Genomic DNA, 18,549 nt, shown 5'->3' with positions numbered 1-18,549 from the left:
AAACAACTTTGAAAAAGAAGAATCAAGTAGGAGAAAATACTCTACTAGATGTTAAGGCTTACTAAATAGCTACGGTGGTCAGCATGGTATTGGCAGAGGGATAGACACAAAAAGATCAGCGGAACAGCTAGAGGACTCAGAAAGAGACTCACCCAAACATGGCTAAATGACTGTTTTACAAAGGTGCAAAGGAGGAAGGACTGACTTCAACAGATGGTGCTGGAGCAACTGGACATCCATTGACAAAAAAATAAAACTTAACCTAAACCTTATATATTGTTTTAAAAATTAACTCAAAATGAATCACAGAGTTAAATGTAAAACTATAAAACTTTTAGGAAAAAAACAGGTGGAAATCTTCAGGACCTAGGTTTAGGTAAAGAGTTTAGACTTGACACCAGAAGCATAACCCATCAAAAGATAAATTAATTAGACCTCATCAAAAATTTAAAACCTTTGGTTTATAAATGACCTGGTGAAGAGAATGAAAATAAAAGCTACAAACCAGGAGAAAATATTTTCAAACAACATATTCAATAAAAGACTTGTATCTAGAATATATTTAAAAACTTGCAAAACTCAACAGTAAAACAAAACACAAGCAATCTAGAAGATGGGCAAAAGACACAAACAGATATTTCACCAAAGAGAATACAGAGATGACAAGCACATGAAAAGTTGTTTACCACCATTAGCCATTAGGGAAATACAAATTAAAACCACAATGAGATATCACTATACAACTATAAAAATGGCTAAAACAAACAAACAAAAAAACTATATCGAAAATACCAAATGCTGTTGAGGATGCAGGGAAACTGGATCGCTCATGCTCTGCTGAAAGAACTGTAAAATTGGCCACTCTGGAAAAGAGTATGTCATTTTCTTTCAAAACCAACATGCACTGACCACATGCAACCCAGCACTCCTGGACATTTATCCCAGGGAAAAATGAAAACTTGAGTTCACACACAAACCTATGTGCAAATGTTTATAGCAGGTTTATCCATAATGGCCCCAAACTGGAAACAATCCAAATATCCTTCCTGTCCTTCAATGGGTAACTGGTTAAACTATGGTACCTCTGTACCATGGAATACTACTCAGCAATAAAATGGAATGAATAATTGATACATCCAACAATGCAAATGGATCTCAAGGAAATTATTCTGAGCAAAAAGAAAGTCAATCTTCAAAGATTACATACTGCATTCCCATTATAAAGAATTCACCAAATGACAAAATTACAAAGATGGAAAACAAATTAGTGACTGTTAGGGTTTAGGAACTTGGGGAGGAAAGTGGTGGGTCTGACTGTAACAGGGGAGCAAAGGACTCATGTATTTTGACTGTGGTGTTGGTCAGTCATAGGAATCTACATGTGATAAAACTACAAATAAACGTGCATGCACACACACATGCATCTGTAAGAGCTGAAGTAGGAATAAGGTTGATGGATCATATCCATGTCAATGTGTGATATTGTACAATAGTTATGCAAGATGTTACCATTGGGAGAAATTAAGTGAAGAATATTTGGTATCTCTATTATCTCTTATAACTACATGTAAATATATAATTATCTCAAAATAAAAAGTTAAAACAAAAGAATGATCCAGTATATATTAAGAGCTACAATCATGCTCATAACCTGACTGGCAATTTCAGTTCGGAAATCAGCAGTCATTTATCTACTCAACATCGATATGAGGCCCTGTGGAAGATAAGGGAGATTCAGTGGTGAAAATTACAGACATGGACCCTGTCTTCATGAACTTCTAGACTAGGAAATATGAAAATAGCTCAATGTATGAAGAGAGTCATTACATCTTCAGTTATATGAGTGAGAACTGGAATCAAATTTAACAAGAGAAAGGTTAAGTAATTTTTAGAATATTATATGCCCATTAAAATGATTGTGAATACTTAACAGAATGGAAAAATGCTTATAACATTAAGAAAACTTTTTAAGAAATTTAAAAATGACTCTCATTAGTATTGATAATTAATGACAACTTACTTTATATGAATAAACTTTTATTGAATTTTAGATAATTAGAAAGAATAAATGCAAGATAAATGCTTCCTACACAGCATCTGATAGTATCTTCTTTGCCACAGTATTTTCACTTTTCTTTATAAAAAGTATAGACATTCATTTATTTAAATTTTTACAAAGTCAAGAACCATCAAATGGAAAAAATAAGTAATGCTAAAGTAAATTCATCTTTTTATCAATATTGAAATGGTTGCAGTGGTTAGGTTCTGAGAGTGGCCTTCTTGGAAAAACAGTGTATGCAGCAGCTGATGGTTTCCATTCATTCAAATAACTGAAAAAAGGTCAGGAGGCCACTCCCTGTGAAGACTATGCTTGCAGGAAAAGAGGGCAAAAAGCATGGTGGGAAGAGGGAATGAGAAAACACATCCAGGAAGAAAATACACTCTTATGGAATTACGGGGTCAGTATCATAAATAATTTAGAAAACAAATCTAGAAAGAAATTTGTAGGTTGCTTGAAGTGTGATTAAGGCGAGATAGTCACTATGTAGTAAAGCCAGATCTACATAGCACAAAATAAAAACGGAGAATCTGTAAATCAATCTGGTGTACTGCAAGGCCAGCCAGACCAGGTAATTAACCACAAAAAGAGTCTCTTTACAGTGTTATAAACTGCATTTGGGCAACATTGCAATCTTGAGCTGTCACAGATATAGGGCTGACCCTTCCAGGGGTACACTGGGACACACTCCTTTTGTCTCAGTCTTATCTCTTTAAAAAAAAAAACAAAAACAACTCCTGCCCTCCCTGTAACAACGTGGTAACCTCTACATGTCAAACAAGGAGAAAGTTATCTACCCTAGTACAAAAGGCATCAGGTGCTGCCCTCATTAAGAGTAACCTAGAGTGACAGCAAGGAAGACCTGGACGACCTTGCTCTGAGAGGCCGCCCGGCAAGGCCGCAACCCTTAGCCTCACTTTCCTGCTTCTGTGCTGCCCACACCACCTCGCTCTTTCATGACGTTACGTACCTGCTGTGGACTCGCCAGACACAATCCCTGAAAAAGGTATTACACAAGTTGTCTTTCCTGGCCCAATGGCTCTCATGTATTAAAAAAAAAAAAGTTTTCTTTAAAAAAATATTTTTCTAGGAAAAAATGAACAGTAATTGCCATGGACCTGTAACAGATCCTAGAATAACACAGACAGGCAAGAATCTGTCAATACAGCAATATTCCAAATATGAAATTCATGGTTCAGGAAGAGATAGATAAATAAATAAATATTGAGGGGCTTCTCAAAGAAGTTTCCTTTGTTTTCCCCTATTTCTTAATTTTGTTTGTGTAAAAAGTTTTGATCATATGATAGAAGAGCCAGCCCTGCTGGGACCAATGTTAACCATTTATGCCATTAAGCCCTCTACATAATGAGGGAATGGGGAGAGGCAGAACATATCACAGGGTTGCTCATTATTTCCTTAAAGAACTATCTTTTTAAATAATTTCAATATTTAAACTCCATCTGGCACTTTAGTCTTCTGAAAAATTATTAAGTTAGGCATGAATTAAAGAACAAGCCCATCTGGACTGCAGTTTGGGTTTTAAGTGCTATTCTGCTCTTACATCTTTTTCCTCAGCTTGGCACAACTTTGAGATCCAGCTTTTTGAACAGAACCCCCAGACACCTGTGGTGGGAAATCAAGTGTTCCTGGTGGAGCATTCCAGTCCATCCCACACATCTCATGGCCAGGTAACAGCATTGCCTTCTTTGCGCTTTTTACTAAGATAATTACAAGGAAAGTGTTTCTTTCCCAGCACTTGCACACCCCACCCTCCTCTTTGTATGGAGGCATTCATTCCATTTATTCATTTCTGAGCACAACACCCCTTCGTGTTCTATACCAGGGACCCAGCCCGACTCTGAGCTGGCACCATGACAGGTACGGCACCGATTCGCTCCAGTGTGGCATGGCTGACGGTGTAGGAATGTGTGTGCTGAGGCCGAGGCTTCCTGCTGACTGAGCCATTGCTTCTGGACATGACCTGCGGTGATGACTCCCGGTTGGCTGTCACTACCAGAGTCTTATGTGGACCTGAGACCAGATGGTTCCCATTAGCATAAATGGATGGTATACTGGCATTGCCTGACTGGAGGGAGAAAGACTGGCGCAAGTCATTGAAGTGGTTGAACGACTCTGTGTTTCTGTGAACTTTTGGATTGTTGCTCCAGTATCGACTGTTGTAAGTATTGGAAGAAGTCAACGTGTTGTTCTCCGAGGAGGATATCTCAGTGTGGAATGCTTTGGCAGAAGAAGAACATTTAGGTGGAAGATCATCCTCTCTGAAAAGGAACAAAAATAAAGTTGTCATTAGGATTTATTTGAGGTTAATCCTATCCTCCTACCCAGGACTCTTTCTTTTCATGCTAAGGCTAATATGTCTGAAACCCAAATCCTCAGGAGAGACCACTCTACCATGAAAGCAAACAGGCAACCCTAGATGGCCTTGGCTTTGGCACTCATTCCCTGGAGATGATGGTCAAGAAAATCTCTCCTCAACTTCTCCAACTCCAAGAGTAGAAAAGGAATATCCAATCTCTCAAAGAATGTCTCTTCCAATATAACTGAAATATATATGTGCATAAATATTTATATATAATTTATAAATATATATGAGCTGGGTTTTTTTTTTTATTGCAAATAGGAAAATAGTCCATAAAGAAATCCACTGAGCTAGTTGCCATAAAATATCCAGGAAATCAAGCTGAGTGTGGAGAACTTTGGGAGATGATTAGAGTTGGTCTGATTTTGTTGCTTTTTGGGGTTTCGGAAATCACTGTGGTGTGCTGATGAGAGGTTTTCCTCAGTAATTATATGGTGGGATGGAATCTACCCCTGCATATGCCTAAACCCTTAAGAATTACAAGAGGCTGAGAGAAGTCATTAATTTAATTTAAGATGTTAACTAATTGACTTGACATTTATTGAGTACCCTCTAACTAGATGTTTCATGTTTAAAAAAAAAAAAAAAAAGCAGGTCCTACACCTAAGAAGCTTACAGTCAAGTGGGGGTAGCGACATTTGCAAGTCTGAAAGGCTGGGCTAAGGGCTAAAGACAATTTATGTGAGAAGGTGATGCCTGGGCTAGTCTTGAATCCAGTCAAGAAATTTTAGCAAAGAGATGGATCAAAGGGAAAGAAATGCGGTCCAGAAAGAAAACAGGGGCTTGAGTAAAAGGGCTTAAGTAAAAGCCCTGAGGCCTGGGAAACTGCAGAAGAGATGAAAGCAGAGTGAGCTGGAAAGTGGTGAGACAAGATGAGCAGGTGAGGGTCACACCCTGAAGGGCTGTGTACATTCCACTGAGGAGACTGGAGTCATTAAGGTGTCTTCAGCAAGGGTATGCTATGATGAACTCTGAGTCTGAGCCTGAACCCTCGAATCTCTACAATACACCAAGTCACTTTTCTTTAAAGGATCATTTTGGCATTGTTTTCTTAAGATGTTCATATTCTTGTCTGAACTGTCTTTCTGAGTCATACTGCTGTATACAGGCACTGGTTTGCTCTTACAGGGTTTCGTCTCGCTCTATTTTCTCATCCATTATAAATGCCAATGTTAAACACATGTTTTAAGCTAACTTTTCTATTGTGGCAGCCACCTAAACCCACACACCCTGGAGATGTGGAGGAGCAGGAGAACTCTTCACTTGTATCCTCCTAGTTGGGCACATGCTAGACTTTACTCCCTTTTGCGATCCAGTGAATAAAGTTGGGCAGTATCATGAGGAAAAATAATATATAAGAAAGGATCATTTGGCCACTTTAATTTCCTTGGCCATAAGAGTTACAAGATTAACAAAGAAATCTTAACTGCCAGAATAAACAGAAATACACATTGCCCATGCAGGGCAAATTATCCAACACACAAACCTTATTTCATTAGGAATTTCTTCTTCTTCCTCCTCTTTATTTTTGCTTCTCCAGTAAAAGAATGCCCCTAAAATTAGTGCAATGCAAAAAATGATAATAACTGCACCAGTGCCAATGGCTCCAGCTATTAGTCCAATGTTCCTGGGCTGGGCTGAAAAATATATTTAAAGAGAAGAGAAAGAGAGAAATAGCATATACCCATGCAACTGTATAAACATAGAAGTTTACTGATGAATTTGCTTAAAATGTACAAAACTGCCTAAAATCCTAAAATATTGCATCCATATAAAGTTAAACCTCAATTCACTTTCTATACATCCAGTGGCTAGGACTAACACACAGTAGGCTCTCAATATTTGTTGAATGAATAAACAATTAAATGACTTGCACAGCTTTAGGGAGAGCTTGCTCACACCAAGAGCGAGGCAGAAAACAGATGGCACCTATCTAAGTTGCCTGATCTGTCCAAAACGAACCCTAGAAATCAGTGGGATAGCTTATTACCTCACCCTAGCCAAATCACTCCCTTTTGCAACTGGAATTCAAATAACTGAGAATTCTCAACTAAAGAGAAATTTTCTGCACCGCCTATTTATAACCTATAAACCAATTAAGCAGATATAAGAAATTAGGAAAAAACACAAGAAGGTCTATTATACCCATAAGATTATTACAATTTTTATAATATCTATAGTACTATACAATAAGAACTGGTTTAGGCTGTGCATGGTGGCTCACGCCTGTAATCCTAGCACTCTGGGAGGCGGAGGCTGGAGGATCATTTGGAATCAGGAGTTCGAGACCAGTCTGAGCAAAAGCGAGACCCTGTCTCTACTAAAAATAGAAAAAAATTAGCTGGATGTGGTGGAATACACCTGATAGTCCCAGCCACTTGGGAGGCTGAGGCAGAAGGATCACTTGAGCCCAGGAGTTTGAGGTTACAGTGAGCTAGGATGATACCACTGTACTCTAACTGGGGCAACAGAGTGAGACTGTCTCAGAAAAAAAGAACTGGTTTGCTTCTAATGATCCTGAAAAGAAAGATATTTTGTCACAAAGATTATCATTTTGCTGAGGCTGAAAAGTATACTGAAACATTTATAAAATATATTCAACAATGATTAAAACCAAAAGAACTTCTATTAATCTTCACAAAACCTCAAATCAATTAAGCAGAACCCTTCATTTCTTGTTTTAGCAAAAATCTTAGAGTTTCAGACCCAGAGTTGACATCAGAATTTCATATACTTACGTGAAATAACCTGGAGGTCCAGAAGACAGGTGCTGGTTCCGATGGCGTTAGAAGCCACGCACTGGTACAGACCTGAAGACAGGGCACTGATGTTCCGGATGGTAACTGTTCCCTGGACCTGGTCTGTCACAAAAATAATAGTCACGTGAGGATTTGGCAGAAATAATAAGAAAACCAAAGAAATTAGTGGAAGACTAGACTATAAAAATAGATTAACACTGGAGAGCTATCAATAAATTTATTTTTGGGAGGAGGAGAAATTTTGAATTCATGAATGTTAAAGACTAAAATCACTACATCACTTTAAAGACCTGGAACTATGGAGGACTGTCCTAAATAATAACAGTCTTGAAATTTAACCTGCAGATTAGCATGTAAAGTCCTAAATGTTATGAAATAGTAGCCTCCTCTGAGGCAATGGTGGCTAATGCTTATCCTAGAGAATTTATGATCAGTAGTACCGAAGTTTAATTTTGAGGAAATACAGTAACATGAAGATCAGGTTAAACTTATTATAATAATGTTCACTTTGTACTTGATGAAGAAACTATCAAGTCTGTGCTCTAAGGTATAGATTACTACTCCCTTCCAACAATGACTACACTTGTGTTAGCTCAGATCCTCCAAGAAGCAGGCATCAAGACAAGCACAAGGTTTATTGGAGGAGACACCAGTAAAGGAAATGCAGAGGAAACTGGGGAAGGCAGGGAAAAGCCTCAGACCCTGCCGTGCAGGTCCCACCTCTGTGAAGCAGAGAGGGGAGGAAGGAGGATGGGGTAGGAAGACTTGCAGACTGCAGCATAGTTTCAAGGGAGTTTCCACCAGGCAGATGGAGAGTCCTTGAGCCAAAGTTACCCATTCAAGAAGCCCCATGCCTTGCAGAAACAGGCCTGTAGTAGTAGACCCACTGCACCTCATCACTGGCTGGGAGCAGCCCCGGGGAAGCTTGGCCTGGGTGTGCACAGTGGTGGATTCAGAGGGGAAGCAGCTGGGGCCGTCAGTCTATCATGTTCCCTCATCGGGAGGTCTGAACAGTGGCTTTCAGGGCCACTGTATTGGTATTACCAAGAAATGTTTCAATAGTTCACATTTTACTAATTCATCAATACTAGTATAGTTTATTTATTCCTATAAAATGTAAATGACTTACAATAATAAAACTAAAGTTAATAGTTATTAACCATTATGCCAATAATTGGGTAAGCTTTCATAGGTATTATCTCAATCTTTACAATAACCCAATGAGGTAGGTTTATTATTAAAGTCATTGAACAGTCAAGGAAACTGAAGCTTTAAATGGACAATAAGATTACACAGCTGGTTGTTAGGAATGGGAGTTGGATGGAGGGATGTCTTACCTCTAAGGTCTAGGCTTTACAGCCTCCCTTAGGCAGGAAAGATAGCATTAATATATCCAATCAGCTGAACCATTCCAAATAGCTGCAAATTTAGAAGTAGAAAAGCCTCCGAATGGCACAAATAAAAAAACAATTCTGGCACAAAGTCCAAGTAAGCCTGGGCAGCACTGGGAGCTATCCCCACCGTGAATTGACTTATTTTTATATGGAACTAAGATGAGCTATCTCTTTTCTGCCGGCAACTTTTATCTCTATCCAGATCAAAGGCAGAAGCAGAGAGAAGGAGTCAGCAAATGCAGACCTGACCACAGTGCATTTATTAATTCAATTGTTTAATAAACAAATATTTATTGAACACCTTCCTTTGTGCTGGGTTTTCTGAGGATGCTGATACAATGATGAACAAGACCGACACAGTCTCTTACCTTAATGAGACAAGCAGGCAAGCAACGGGGTAAGTGCCAGCAGGGCTAGAGAATATCGGGTGCTAGGGGAGCACACAGGAGGGCCATCTAATGAGGGCCTGGGAAGTCAAATAGAACATGGGAGAGGAGAAAACAATTGCCTCCTCAGAAATTACCCAGCACACAGAAAAGTGCTTACTAAATAAAGGTAATCAACCAATAAATAAAAGGGCTACCATCTCTTTAGTGTCTATTTTGTGCCCCTGTAGGAAGCTTTAAATATGTCTCATTTAACAAGCTTAAGTTGTATATTCCCTACTTTTCAAAGATAAGGAAGCTCAGAGAAACTATGCAATTCAGAAAGGGTGTAGAGTAAGATGGATGAATAGAAAGCTATGCAATTTGTCCAAGATCCCTTAGTACACAAGTAGCAGCAGTCTTTAAAATAGGGTCTGTCCAAGTCAAAAGCTCATAATCACCATATGTACACCTGGCTTTCCAGTAAGGCATTTAAAACCATATTATTCCATAGCATGCATCTACAGGATATTTCCTAACCATGCAATGTTCCAATGCTGTTAGTATTATAAACTAAGCCATCTGCCTAACTCCCTCTTCATTCAATACATGCCCTAATGTCATCATGCAAGAAAACCATAATCTCTGTACAATAACCCCACAATTCCACACATGGTGGTGGTGGTGGTGGTGTTTGGGGTATTTTTCTTTTCCATAGGCCCTGAAATTCCAGAAATTTGATGAGTTCACAGCAAACTAGTAATGTTGTTGACGCTTTTGTAGAGACAATTAGAGAAATTTTAAACAGCTCCTCTAAGCAGCACTCTCACATGTAGAAAGAAATAAACTCTAAAGATTACTGCTTTAAAGTTACCTTTAAAAGGTAAAGTTACTGTTCTTCCTGTTGACTCTTCAGATGCTGATACCATGAACATGTTGCTCTAAGAAAGCATTACTAAATGAGGTTGACATACCATGGTAGAGTTAACTCAGAATGTAATCAGGGATTGAGAAAGACACATTGATAAGGGAGGATTAACCAGAAACAAAACAGGGCTGTTTATGTAGACAAGGCAAAACGGAGACGGGAGCAACTCTCCAGCACACGTCAGCCTGCAGCCACAGAGCACACGGCTCTTCCCGAAACCAGCAGGGCTAATTCCTCAATCTGGCATTTCACTTAGCTGCTCTAGCACAGAAGTAAATTGCTGAAATGAAGTCAGAGAATAAATTTTTTTTTTTTCTTTTAAAGAATAGGGAAAGTTCAATTGTGTGTAACTGCATAGTTTGGAAAGCTCAAAGGACATTACACCCCACTCCGTTTTAGTTCATAGCAACACCGCATCCCATACAAGCTATGCACCTGGTCTGTAATTCCCTTCCCAATTAGAGAGAAACCAATGTAAGAGTATATTCCCAGTTCCATCCTTTCTCCTTAGTTCCAGGACGCCACCTCTGGCTGCCTGTAAGATGGTGTATCTGCTGAGAGTATGTGTTCTGGAGTCAGACAGCCTGGGTGTAAATCTACACTACCTCCTACTAGTTGTGGTCTTAGGTGTGTGACCTGTTCTTCATCTATGTTTTAGTTTCCTCATCTGAAATACGGAGCTACCAAAGCACCCACACTTCATAGGTTACAGTGAGGACTAAACAAGATAATGCACGTAAAAAGCTTACTATAGTGGCTGGTAATGTTTTCCATGTAGGAATTCCTTCCTGGCATTTCTTGGGAAATTTATACATTTTCTGAATCATGAGAAAAATCAGTCAAGAAATTTGAAAAATGTCTAGTGTCTCTAAATTCCCAACAGATATTAATCTTTATGATTTGAGAATGAGAGATAAGGATTCCTAAACTACAAATTATTCTGTATTTTATATGATTTATGCTTTTTAAATAATGAGTGATCATAATAATATACAGTGAGCATTTCTTACATAAAGGTCTCAGAAGTATTCTGTAAAAAAGGATATAACAATAAAAGTATAGTTTATTACATAAAAATTATATATTTCAATGATGTATAAAAATTATTTCAGCCTGAAACAGACATGTGATAATAAGATTGTAAATAAAGGGAATATTTAAATACAAAATAAATGTCAAATAAAAATCTATTTAAAAACTTAAAGATAATACCACAAATACTTAATATTTAAACTCTATCACTCTTAAAAGATAAATTTAAAATACTATACAGCATTGGACATAAAAAATTTTATTTTTGTGTTGACGTTGGTAGAATTAAGACTGAGATGGAGAAGGGACAGGGGGAGAACCTGTCCCCATTATGAGAATGTCCAATAGCACCTTCCAGATGGGTGTTAGGGTATATGCTGCTTCATATTTGCTCAGTCGATGAAAAAAAGAACCATTTTGTCTGCTTGCCCTGATTTTGGTTTTGCCACTGAAATAGATATTGCTTTTGCCAATTCAGATTTTTTTTACACTTTCCATAGGTATTTATTAAATTTATATATAAATACCTAGCTCCAAGTCCATTTTTTTTATTTCAGCATATCATGGGGTACAAATGTTTAGATTATGTATATTTGCCCATTTCTTGTCAGTGTAATCCACAGCAACATCCCTATCTTCTTCCCTTTGCATTTCTGCCATTAAAGTATTCACAAAAAACCAAAGCTTATAGAAAATATTCAAACATTGGAAAACACCAATGAACATTACTAGGCAATATTTGAATAATTTAATATTCAAATCCCCTGGTATCAACAACATTACACAGAATCACACAACAAAATTACCAAGTTAAGGGCTTGTTTTGCTTCCAAAACTTATCACTTGGAAACTACTCTTGGCACTTACATAAAATATACCATGTATATAAAAATATTAATATTTGTAAGAATTATTCCCCACTAGCAACATAGAAAGCCATTAACATGCATTTATAACAAGGCAACAGCTATAAGCAAGACTAACTGATTAGATCCTGACTGCTTCCTCCTAACCACTTTTGTCTGGGTTGTCAGAAATGTCGACTCTGCATTTGCTTTTAGCTCAACATCACTGGATTCTTATGAATCAGTGCATCTCTATGCTGACTGTGAAGCTTTCATTCTGATAGGAGAATGGTAATTAGTGCCCAAGAAATGTTATTATCTCAATCCCCATCTAGAGGTCCCGGAGATCACCTTTCTCAAGCAAACCTCTACGAATTCCTTCTCTAAGATGATTACTGTTTATTCAGTGGTTCACTGCAAGAATCTGATTTAAGTCTGACTCTTCTGAGTCCCAACACTAATCAAGTCCCATATCTTGTTGATTTTTATCCTCAATTTCTCTTGAATCTTACCCTCCTCCTGTCCCTTCTCCATCCCTATCTCTAGGGAGTTAATACAGGCCCTTTTCATTTCTTGAAGGGGCTATCATCACAGCCTCCCATTTATGACCTGGCTACCAATCTTTCACATTGATTGCTGATACTATTTCTAAAATGCACATCTGGCTATCTTCTCTGGCTCTATAAATGTCAGTCAATATCCACAGTCTCAAAGATAACATCCAAACTCTTTGCATGTTTCATAAAGCCTTTTACAATCCAGAGTTGACCTTATCAAACTCCTCTCGGGCCAAACCCCCATGAACTTTTATGTCAGCTTCATGGATCTTCTCACTTAAAAATGTCAAACTTTTACACTTGCAAGATTTTGCATGCATGGTTCCTCCCTCTATTTAAAATACCCACTTTTACCCAGTAAAACTTCTACCCATCATTTAAGATCATTTCTGCTCAGGAATCTATTTCCCTATAAAGTTATTCCTGGACTCCTTAAGGAGAATTGGTATTTCTATCTTAAATTTTATAGCACTATATACCTTTTCATAGCATTAATCTGCAGTACTATAATTATCTCTTTATATCTGTCTCCTCCATTAAGCAGTGAGCTCTGGGATAGAGATATATCTAATTTATATTTGTATTTCTCCACCTTCCTCAACACTCTACACTGAAGTAGTTGTACAGAATAAGGGTTGTATAAGTGCATGTATGTGTGAACACACATACACGTATATATATTTAAAGAATGAATGTATATATGAATATAGTTATGATAATCACTGGCATTTAATCTTTTAAAGAAGAGTGACTACTGAACATGATACGGGACTTGTTTATGTCAGAGGGCAAAACGAAAGGGGAAAAAAAACTTGTCTTCGGTTAGAATAACATTTTGATAAAGCAGAAATAAACACCCATTTATTCATCGACTTATGTGAGTGAAAATTTTTCTGCTCCCCATGAGAAAATTATGGAAACACTCTCACTGGGAAGGGAAACAGCGGCGATGGTTTGAGAAAGACAATTGAGATTCCTGGGCCTTCCAAGCACGCCAAAAGAATGGGAGTTCTTTGTATCAGCAGGCTTTTGGCAAACCTGTTCTCCAGGCTTCAGTCTTTGTAACGTGACATTGTTGTACTACAGTGACAATTAAGATACTCTCTTGTTGCAGCTATGATCTCCAAAGTTCTTCACGGGAGAATCTATCATCTCTCTTCATTGTAGTAAATTATAAAAGGATGAGGACAACAGAAGATTTTTTAGAAACCATGAAGGGGAAATGCATAATTTATTTTAGGAAAAGTTAACCATTAGTAAGGAAAATAAATAATATTGTACTTTAAATTTACCAAGGTAAAAGAATAGATAGGAAATTAATTGCCATTATTTGCACGTAATTTTAAAAGAACTTATTTTAAAGTTCTGTGTTTCTTCAAAGTGTGAGGGTTATTCTCTCTATATAAGCCAAAAAGGAGATTTTTTTTTCTAAGTATATCCCCTCAGCTTTTCTTGAGGAATCCAGGTTTTACTGAGCCATCGTGAGGAGCAACTGTGGTTATCAATCCTTGATTGCCAAGAGGCTGCATGATTTGAAGAGTAGATGTCATTCCAGAAAGAAATCAACCTGTTTACAGCCAGGACCTTGAACAGGTTACTCCTTCAGTGAAAAAAGAATTATAACACACTTGTTTAAGTAATACTAATCACTGAAACAGTTAATATTTACTGCAAATTTACAATGTACAAAGCACTATTCTAAGATTTTTATGACTAACTCATTTATTCATCTCAATATTTCAGGAGTTTGATTTTTTTTTTTATTGTTACATCTATTCTTAGATTAGAGGAAGCAGAAACACAGAATGGTTAAGCAATTTTCCCAAGGTCACATGGCTAAAAATGAGAGGCAAAATTCAAACCAAGGCTTTCAGAATTCACATTCTTAACTGCTATGTTGTGTTCTAACATGGATATAGTTATCTCTACTCTTGAGCTTCAGGTAGATTTCTAAGTCCCCTGTGAGAAACAAGTTCACAAACCTAGGTTACGTTTATGTGTGGAGTCTGATTTTACTTTGCATATATGGTATAGAATTTCCAAGCCAAGAATGTCAATATAACAATTGCTCTCAAACTGGTGAAAATCTCTAGGGCTATTGCCAGGAACAAATAAAAAAACCCACAACCCATAGCTAAGGGCAACTACAGAAAAACGATCGAGGTGAAGAGTTTACATGAGGAAATGATCATCATGAAGGAAAGTTAGTCATACAATCAGCAGGCGGATTAGCACACAAAGAACATGACACTAAAATTATATGAAGATGCCTATAAAATTAGTATGCTTAAGATCATTAAACACATAAATAATAGTCACCATAAGAGTGTGATGCCTTGAAAAGCCAAAAGAAACTTACAGACACAAAAAATATTGTCACAAAAGTTTTAAAACTCAATGGACAGGTTGAACAGCAATCAGAGCAGAAAAGAAAATTGGTGATCTGGAAGATAAAAACCCACAACCAAAAACAACCAGAATGCCTCACAGAAAGATAAAGAAATTTCAAGATAAACAAGGGATTACAAACATGGTATACAGAATTAAAAGACTAAACCAAGAACTAATAGGAAAGGATCAAGAGAACAAAGAAGAGGCTGCATGCAAAGACATAATGACTAAGAATTTTCCAGAATTAACAAATGACAGAATCTCTCAATTTAAGAAGCACCACAAGCCCATGGCAGGATAAATAAAAATTAACGCATACGTACAAATATTTTAGTATCTATAAAATACCAAGTTAAAAAAAAATTCTGAAAAACAAATAGAAGAAAAAGACAAATACGTATAAACAGACCAACAGCAAATTTCTCAATAGTAACAACAAAGGTCAGAAGAAAATGGAATAATACTTCCAAATTCTTAAGGAAAAATAACTGATAATCTAGCATTCTATACTCAGATAAACTGCATTCAAGAATAGGGGAAAAAATAGAGATATTTTCAGAAAAACAAACGTGAAAACATTTACCACTCATAGATCATCGATGTAATATCTACTAAAGGATGTGTACGTCAGTTAGTAAGAATATGGAACATAGAAAAAATTAGTGTGATGAAACAAGCAATACTGAGCCAAGAAACTGGCAAACTTTTGGGTAAATTCAAATAAATTGGCAATAAATGTAACAACAACAACATTGGGGATGACTAAAAAGGGAGAAAGTTAAAAATAATGTAGAACAAACATACTAAAGCCAAGGACAGTAACAAAATTGCAGCAAAGAAAGATACAGAAATTAAAAACAGGAGAGAGAAGCCAAGAGTCATGGTAGATAGAATGAAAAGGCTCAACAAATAGCTAACAGGAGAAAACAAAATTTGTGAGACGAAATGTTATAGACTATGGAAAAGTAGAAGAAATTAAAGCTATTGTGCTACTGTTTGGATGAAAGGTAGAGATATTTTTACTTCCAGACTACATTAAACCAAGTATGTATTTAAGAATTGAGACACTAACAGAAATAAAATTATAACTTAAAAAGTAGAGGAGAAAAAAGATTATAAAGGACACTCAAATAATCAGTAGAAGGTATAGGGAGGGGAGAAGTAAAGAAAAAGCTTAGTAAATAGAAAACATCAAATATTAGAAATTAATTATAATCATAATTACTTTAAATGGATTCCAACAGTTAAAGGATAGAAGCTCTAAGATTACAGATTGAAAACCAAACTCAATCCAGATATAAGCAGTTTATATAAAGATACACCTAAAACATAAAGCATGGAAAGCTAAAAGCCAATGAACCGTAAAATAGAAACACACCAACAAGAATTAATCAAAGAAAGCTACAGTAGCTTTCAATTTTAATAAGTAAAAACAATGCAAAAATCATATTAAGAATACCAATGATATATCACAAACCTGTGAGCACCTAATGACATAATCTCAAGGTGGGTAAAGAAAAATTGGCATAATTGCAAGAACTGACAAATCCACAATCTTAACAATGTGATTTTTAAACACATCTTTGTCATAAAATTATAGCTGAAGCAGATAAAGTATTGATAAAGACATAGGCTATTGAATAATACAATTAACAAGTTTGACATGCAATGTATGACCATATCCCAGCACCTGCAACTGGACATAACAGCTCTTACTATTCTCTGCCTTACTCAGTCCACACCAAACACACTGGCATCTCTGACGTCAAGGCCTTCATATGTCCATTCATTCTCTCTGCCCGGAATGCTTTCCAGCCCCATATTCACATGGCTCATTCCTGCATTACCTTTAAATCGTTGCTAGAATATCATCCTTTCAATGAGTCTTACCCTAAGCACCTACTTTAAAATTGCAGCTCCTCATTCCCTATCTATTTTACCCTGATCTGCTCTTTCCCCATAGAACTTATGATCTTTAACAAACTTTGTAATTTATTAACTATATTCAGACTCCACCCGCACTAGACCATAAGCTCTGCAAAGGAAAGAATATCTGTCCTGTTCACAGATGTATTTCCAGCATCTAGAACAGTGTCTGGCACCTAGTAGGTGTTCAATGAATATTTGTCAAATGAATGAATGAAGTACAGAAATTAATACAAGCATACAAGAAGACAGACAAAATCAAAAGCTGGATTTAGAAAGACAGATCCCAAAAATAAAGGAAAAACACACATAAACAGTATTAGGAATGAAAAGGACTAACTACAGAGAGTTTAAAAGTTTACAAAGGAATAATGATAATATAAATACTAATATTTAGTAAGTCACAACACAAACATTTAGAACATGACAGTTGCTGTTCTAAACATTTCATGTGTGTTCATTTAATCTTCATGCAACTGTGCAATAGTTACAATGATTGTCTCCATTTTACATATAAAAAACCTAAGGCACAAGGTCACATTCCCAGGAATTCCTGGATCCACGATTCAAAACTATGTCCTCTGAGTCCAGAACCTATACTCTTAAATACATTATTCTGCTCTTATATAGAGAATACTGTGAACAACTGGATGGCAAAATGCATAAGAGCTTGGACAAAAGAGATGTTTTCCAGAAAAATATAGACGATACAGAAAATCTAAATAAACCTGTACCATTAGAGAAACTGAATCAGTAGTCAAAAATCTAGCCAAAAAAACATATAAGGCAAGGCTTTCATAGGCAAAATTCTACGGAATTATCAGACGATCCTCATCTTACTCATATTGTTGCAAAGAATAGAAAAAAGGAAAAGCTGTCCAACTCATTTTATGAGATTATTTGGTATTATTACATGATACTAAAACTGAACAACCAGTACAATAGAAGGCAGAAAAAACCATAGGCCACTCTCTCACTGATGCAAAAATTCCATGAAAATATTAGCAGACCGAATGTAACAATTTATTTTTAAAACTCACAATCAAATAGGTTTTATTCTAGAAATGCATAGCTGTTTTAACATTAGAAAATGTTAAATGTAATTTATTTATTGACATTTTAGGCCAGATAATTCTTTGCTGTGAGGGTTGTCCTGTGTATTATAGATAATGCTGCCTTCTTGCTGTGCCCTTCCAGGGCAGTCTTCAGGTGCCCTTGCCCCCCCCCCCCGCCCCCCGCGGTTCTCTACCCTTTCCTGCTTTCAAGTTTTCAAGAAAAACTATAAAATGTGCTGGGAATACAACATCCTGTGTTAAGGAGAAATTGGCTGGAACACCCTGGACTCTGCTCCAGTCGCTCCTAAAAACAGGATGTGCTTCAATGGTTTAGTCCAGTGATTCCTGTGACCCCTGGGTATAAAACCGATGGGGGGGTGCTTTCTGGACTCTCTCAGCTGAAATGCAAGTGGGCATGCGCAGATGAGGCTCTGTCTGCTCCAGGTAGCTTTCATGAGCCTTGGGGAATTGGCTTGCAATGAATCCCTTGCTGTCTGTCTGTAAGTAATAAATTCACTTCATGTAACTTGTTATGTGTATGAATGTAACCAGGACACAGTGAACCTGCTTCACAGTCCTCATACGGTGGAAGGGATTAGCTAGTTCTCTTTTATAAGGGTACTAATCCCAATCATGAGAGCTTCACCCCCACCTCCTAATACCATCACCTTGGAGTTATTTCAATTTTTGAGTTTTGGGGAAACACAAACTTTCAGACCACAGCACACACAAAAGTGAGATCATGCAATATTTGTCTCTGTATGCCTGGCTTATTTTACTTAGCATAATCCTTCAGGTTTATCCATGTTGTTACAAATGAGAGAATTTTCTTCACTTTTAAGGCTGAAGAGTATTTCA

The 18,549-nt window shown here is 37.0% G+C and overlaps 1 protein-coding gene across 3 annotated transcripts in view; it reads right to left on the bottom strand.

Annotated features, from left to right (window-relative positions):
- Positions 1–2,020: 2,020 nt before the first annotated feature.
- IGSF11 (immunoglobulin superfamily member 11) overlaps positions 2,021–18,549 on the bottom strand; it is a 132,273-nt gene continuing 115,744 nt past the window's right edge. For 2 of the 3 annotated variants that reach the window (XM_045540221.1, XM_045540223.1), the window contains 3 exons: positions 7,178–7,300; positions 5,926–6,076; positions 2,021–4,338 (listed from right to left, as the gene is read on the bottom strand). In XM_045540221.1, the coding sequence (XP_045396177.1) occupies positions 3,894–4,338; positions 5,926–6,076; positions 7,178–7,300 (719 nt within the window). In that variant the 3' untranslated portion in view covers positions 2,021–3,893. The remainder of the gene's footprint in view (positions 4,339–5,925; positions 6,077–7,177; positions 7,301–18,549) is intronic. The other variant, XM_045540222.1, reaches the window with a different exon arrangement.

Source organism: Lemur catta, chromosome 1, assembly GCF_020740605.2.
Source record: "Lemur catta isolate mLemCat1 chromosome 1, mLemCat1.pri, whole genome shotgun sequence".
NCBI classification, from domain to species: Eukaryota; Metazoa; Chordata; class Mammalia; order Primates; family Lemuridae; genus Lemur; species Lemur catta.
Note: the sequence above shows the minus strand (reverse complement) of the source record. Positions and strands in the feature narration are given on the sequence as shown.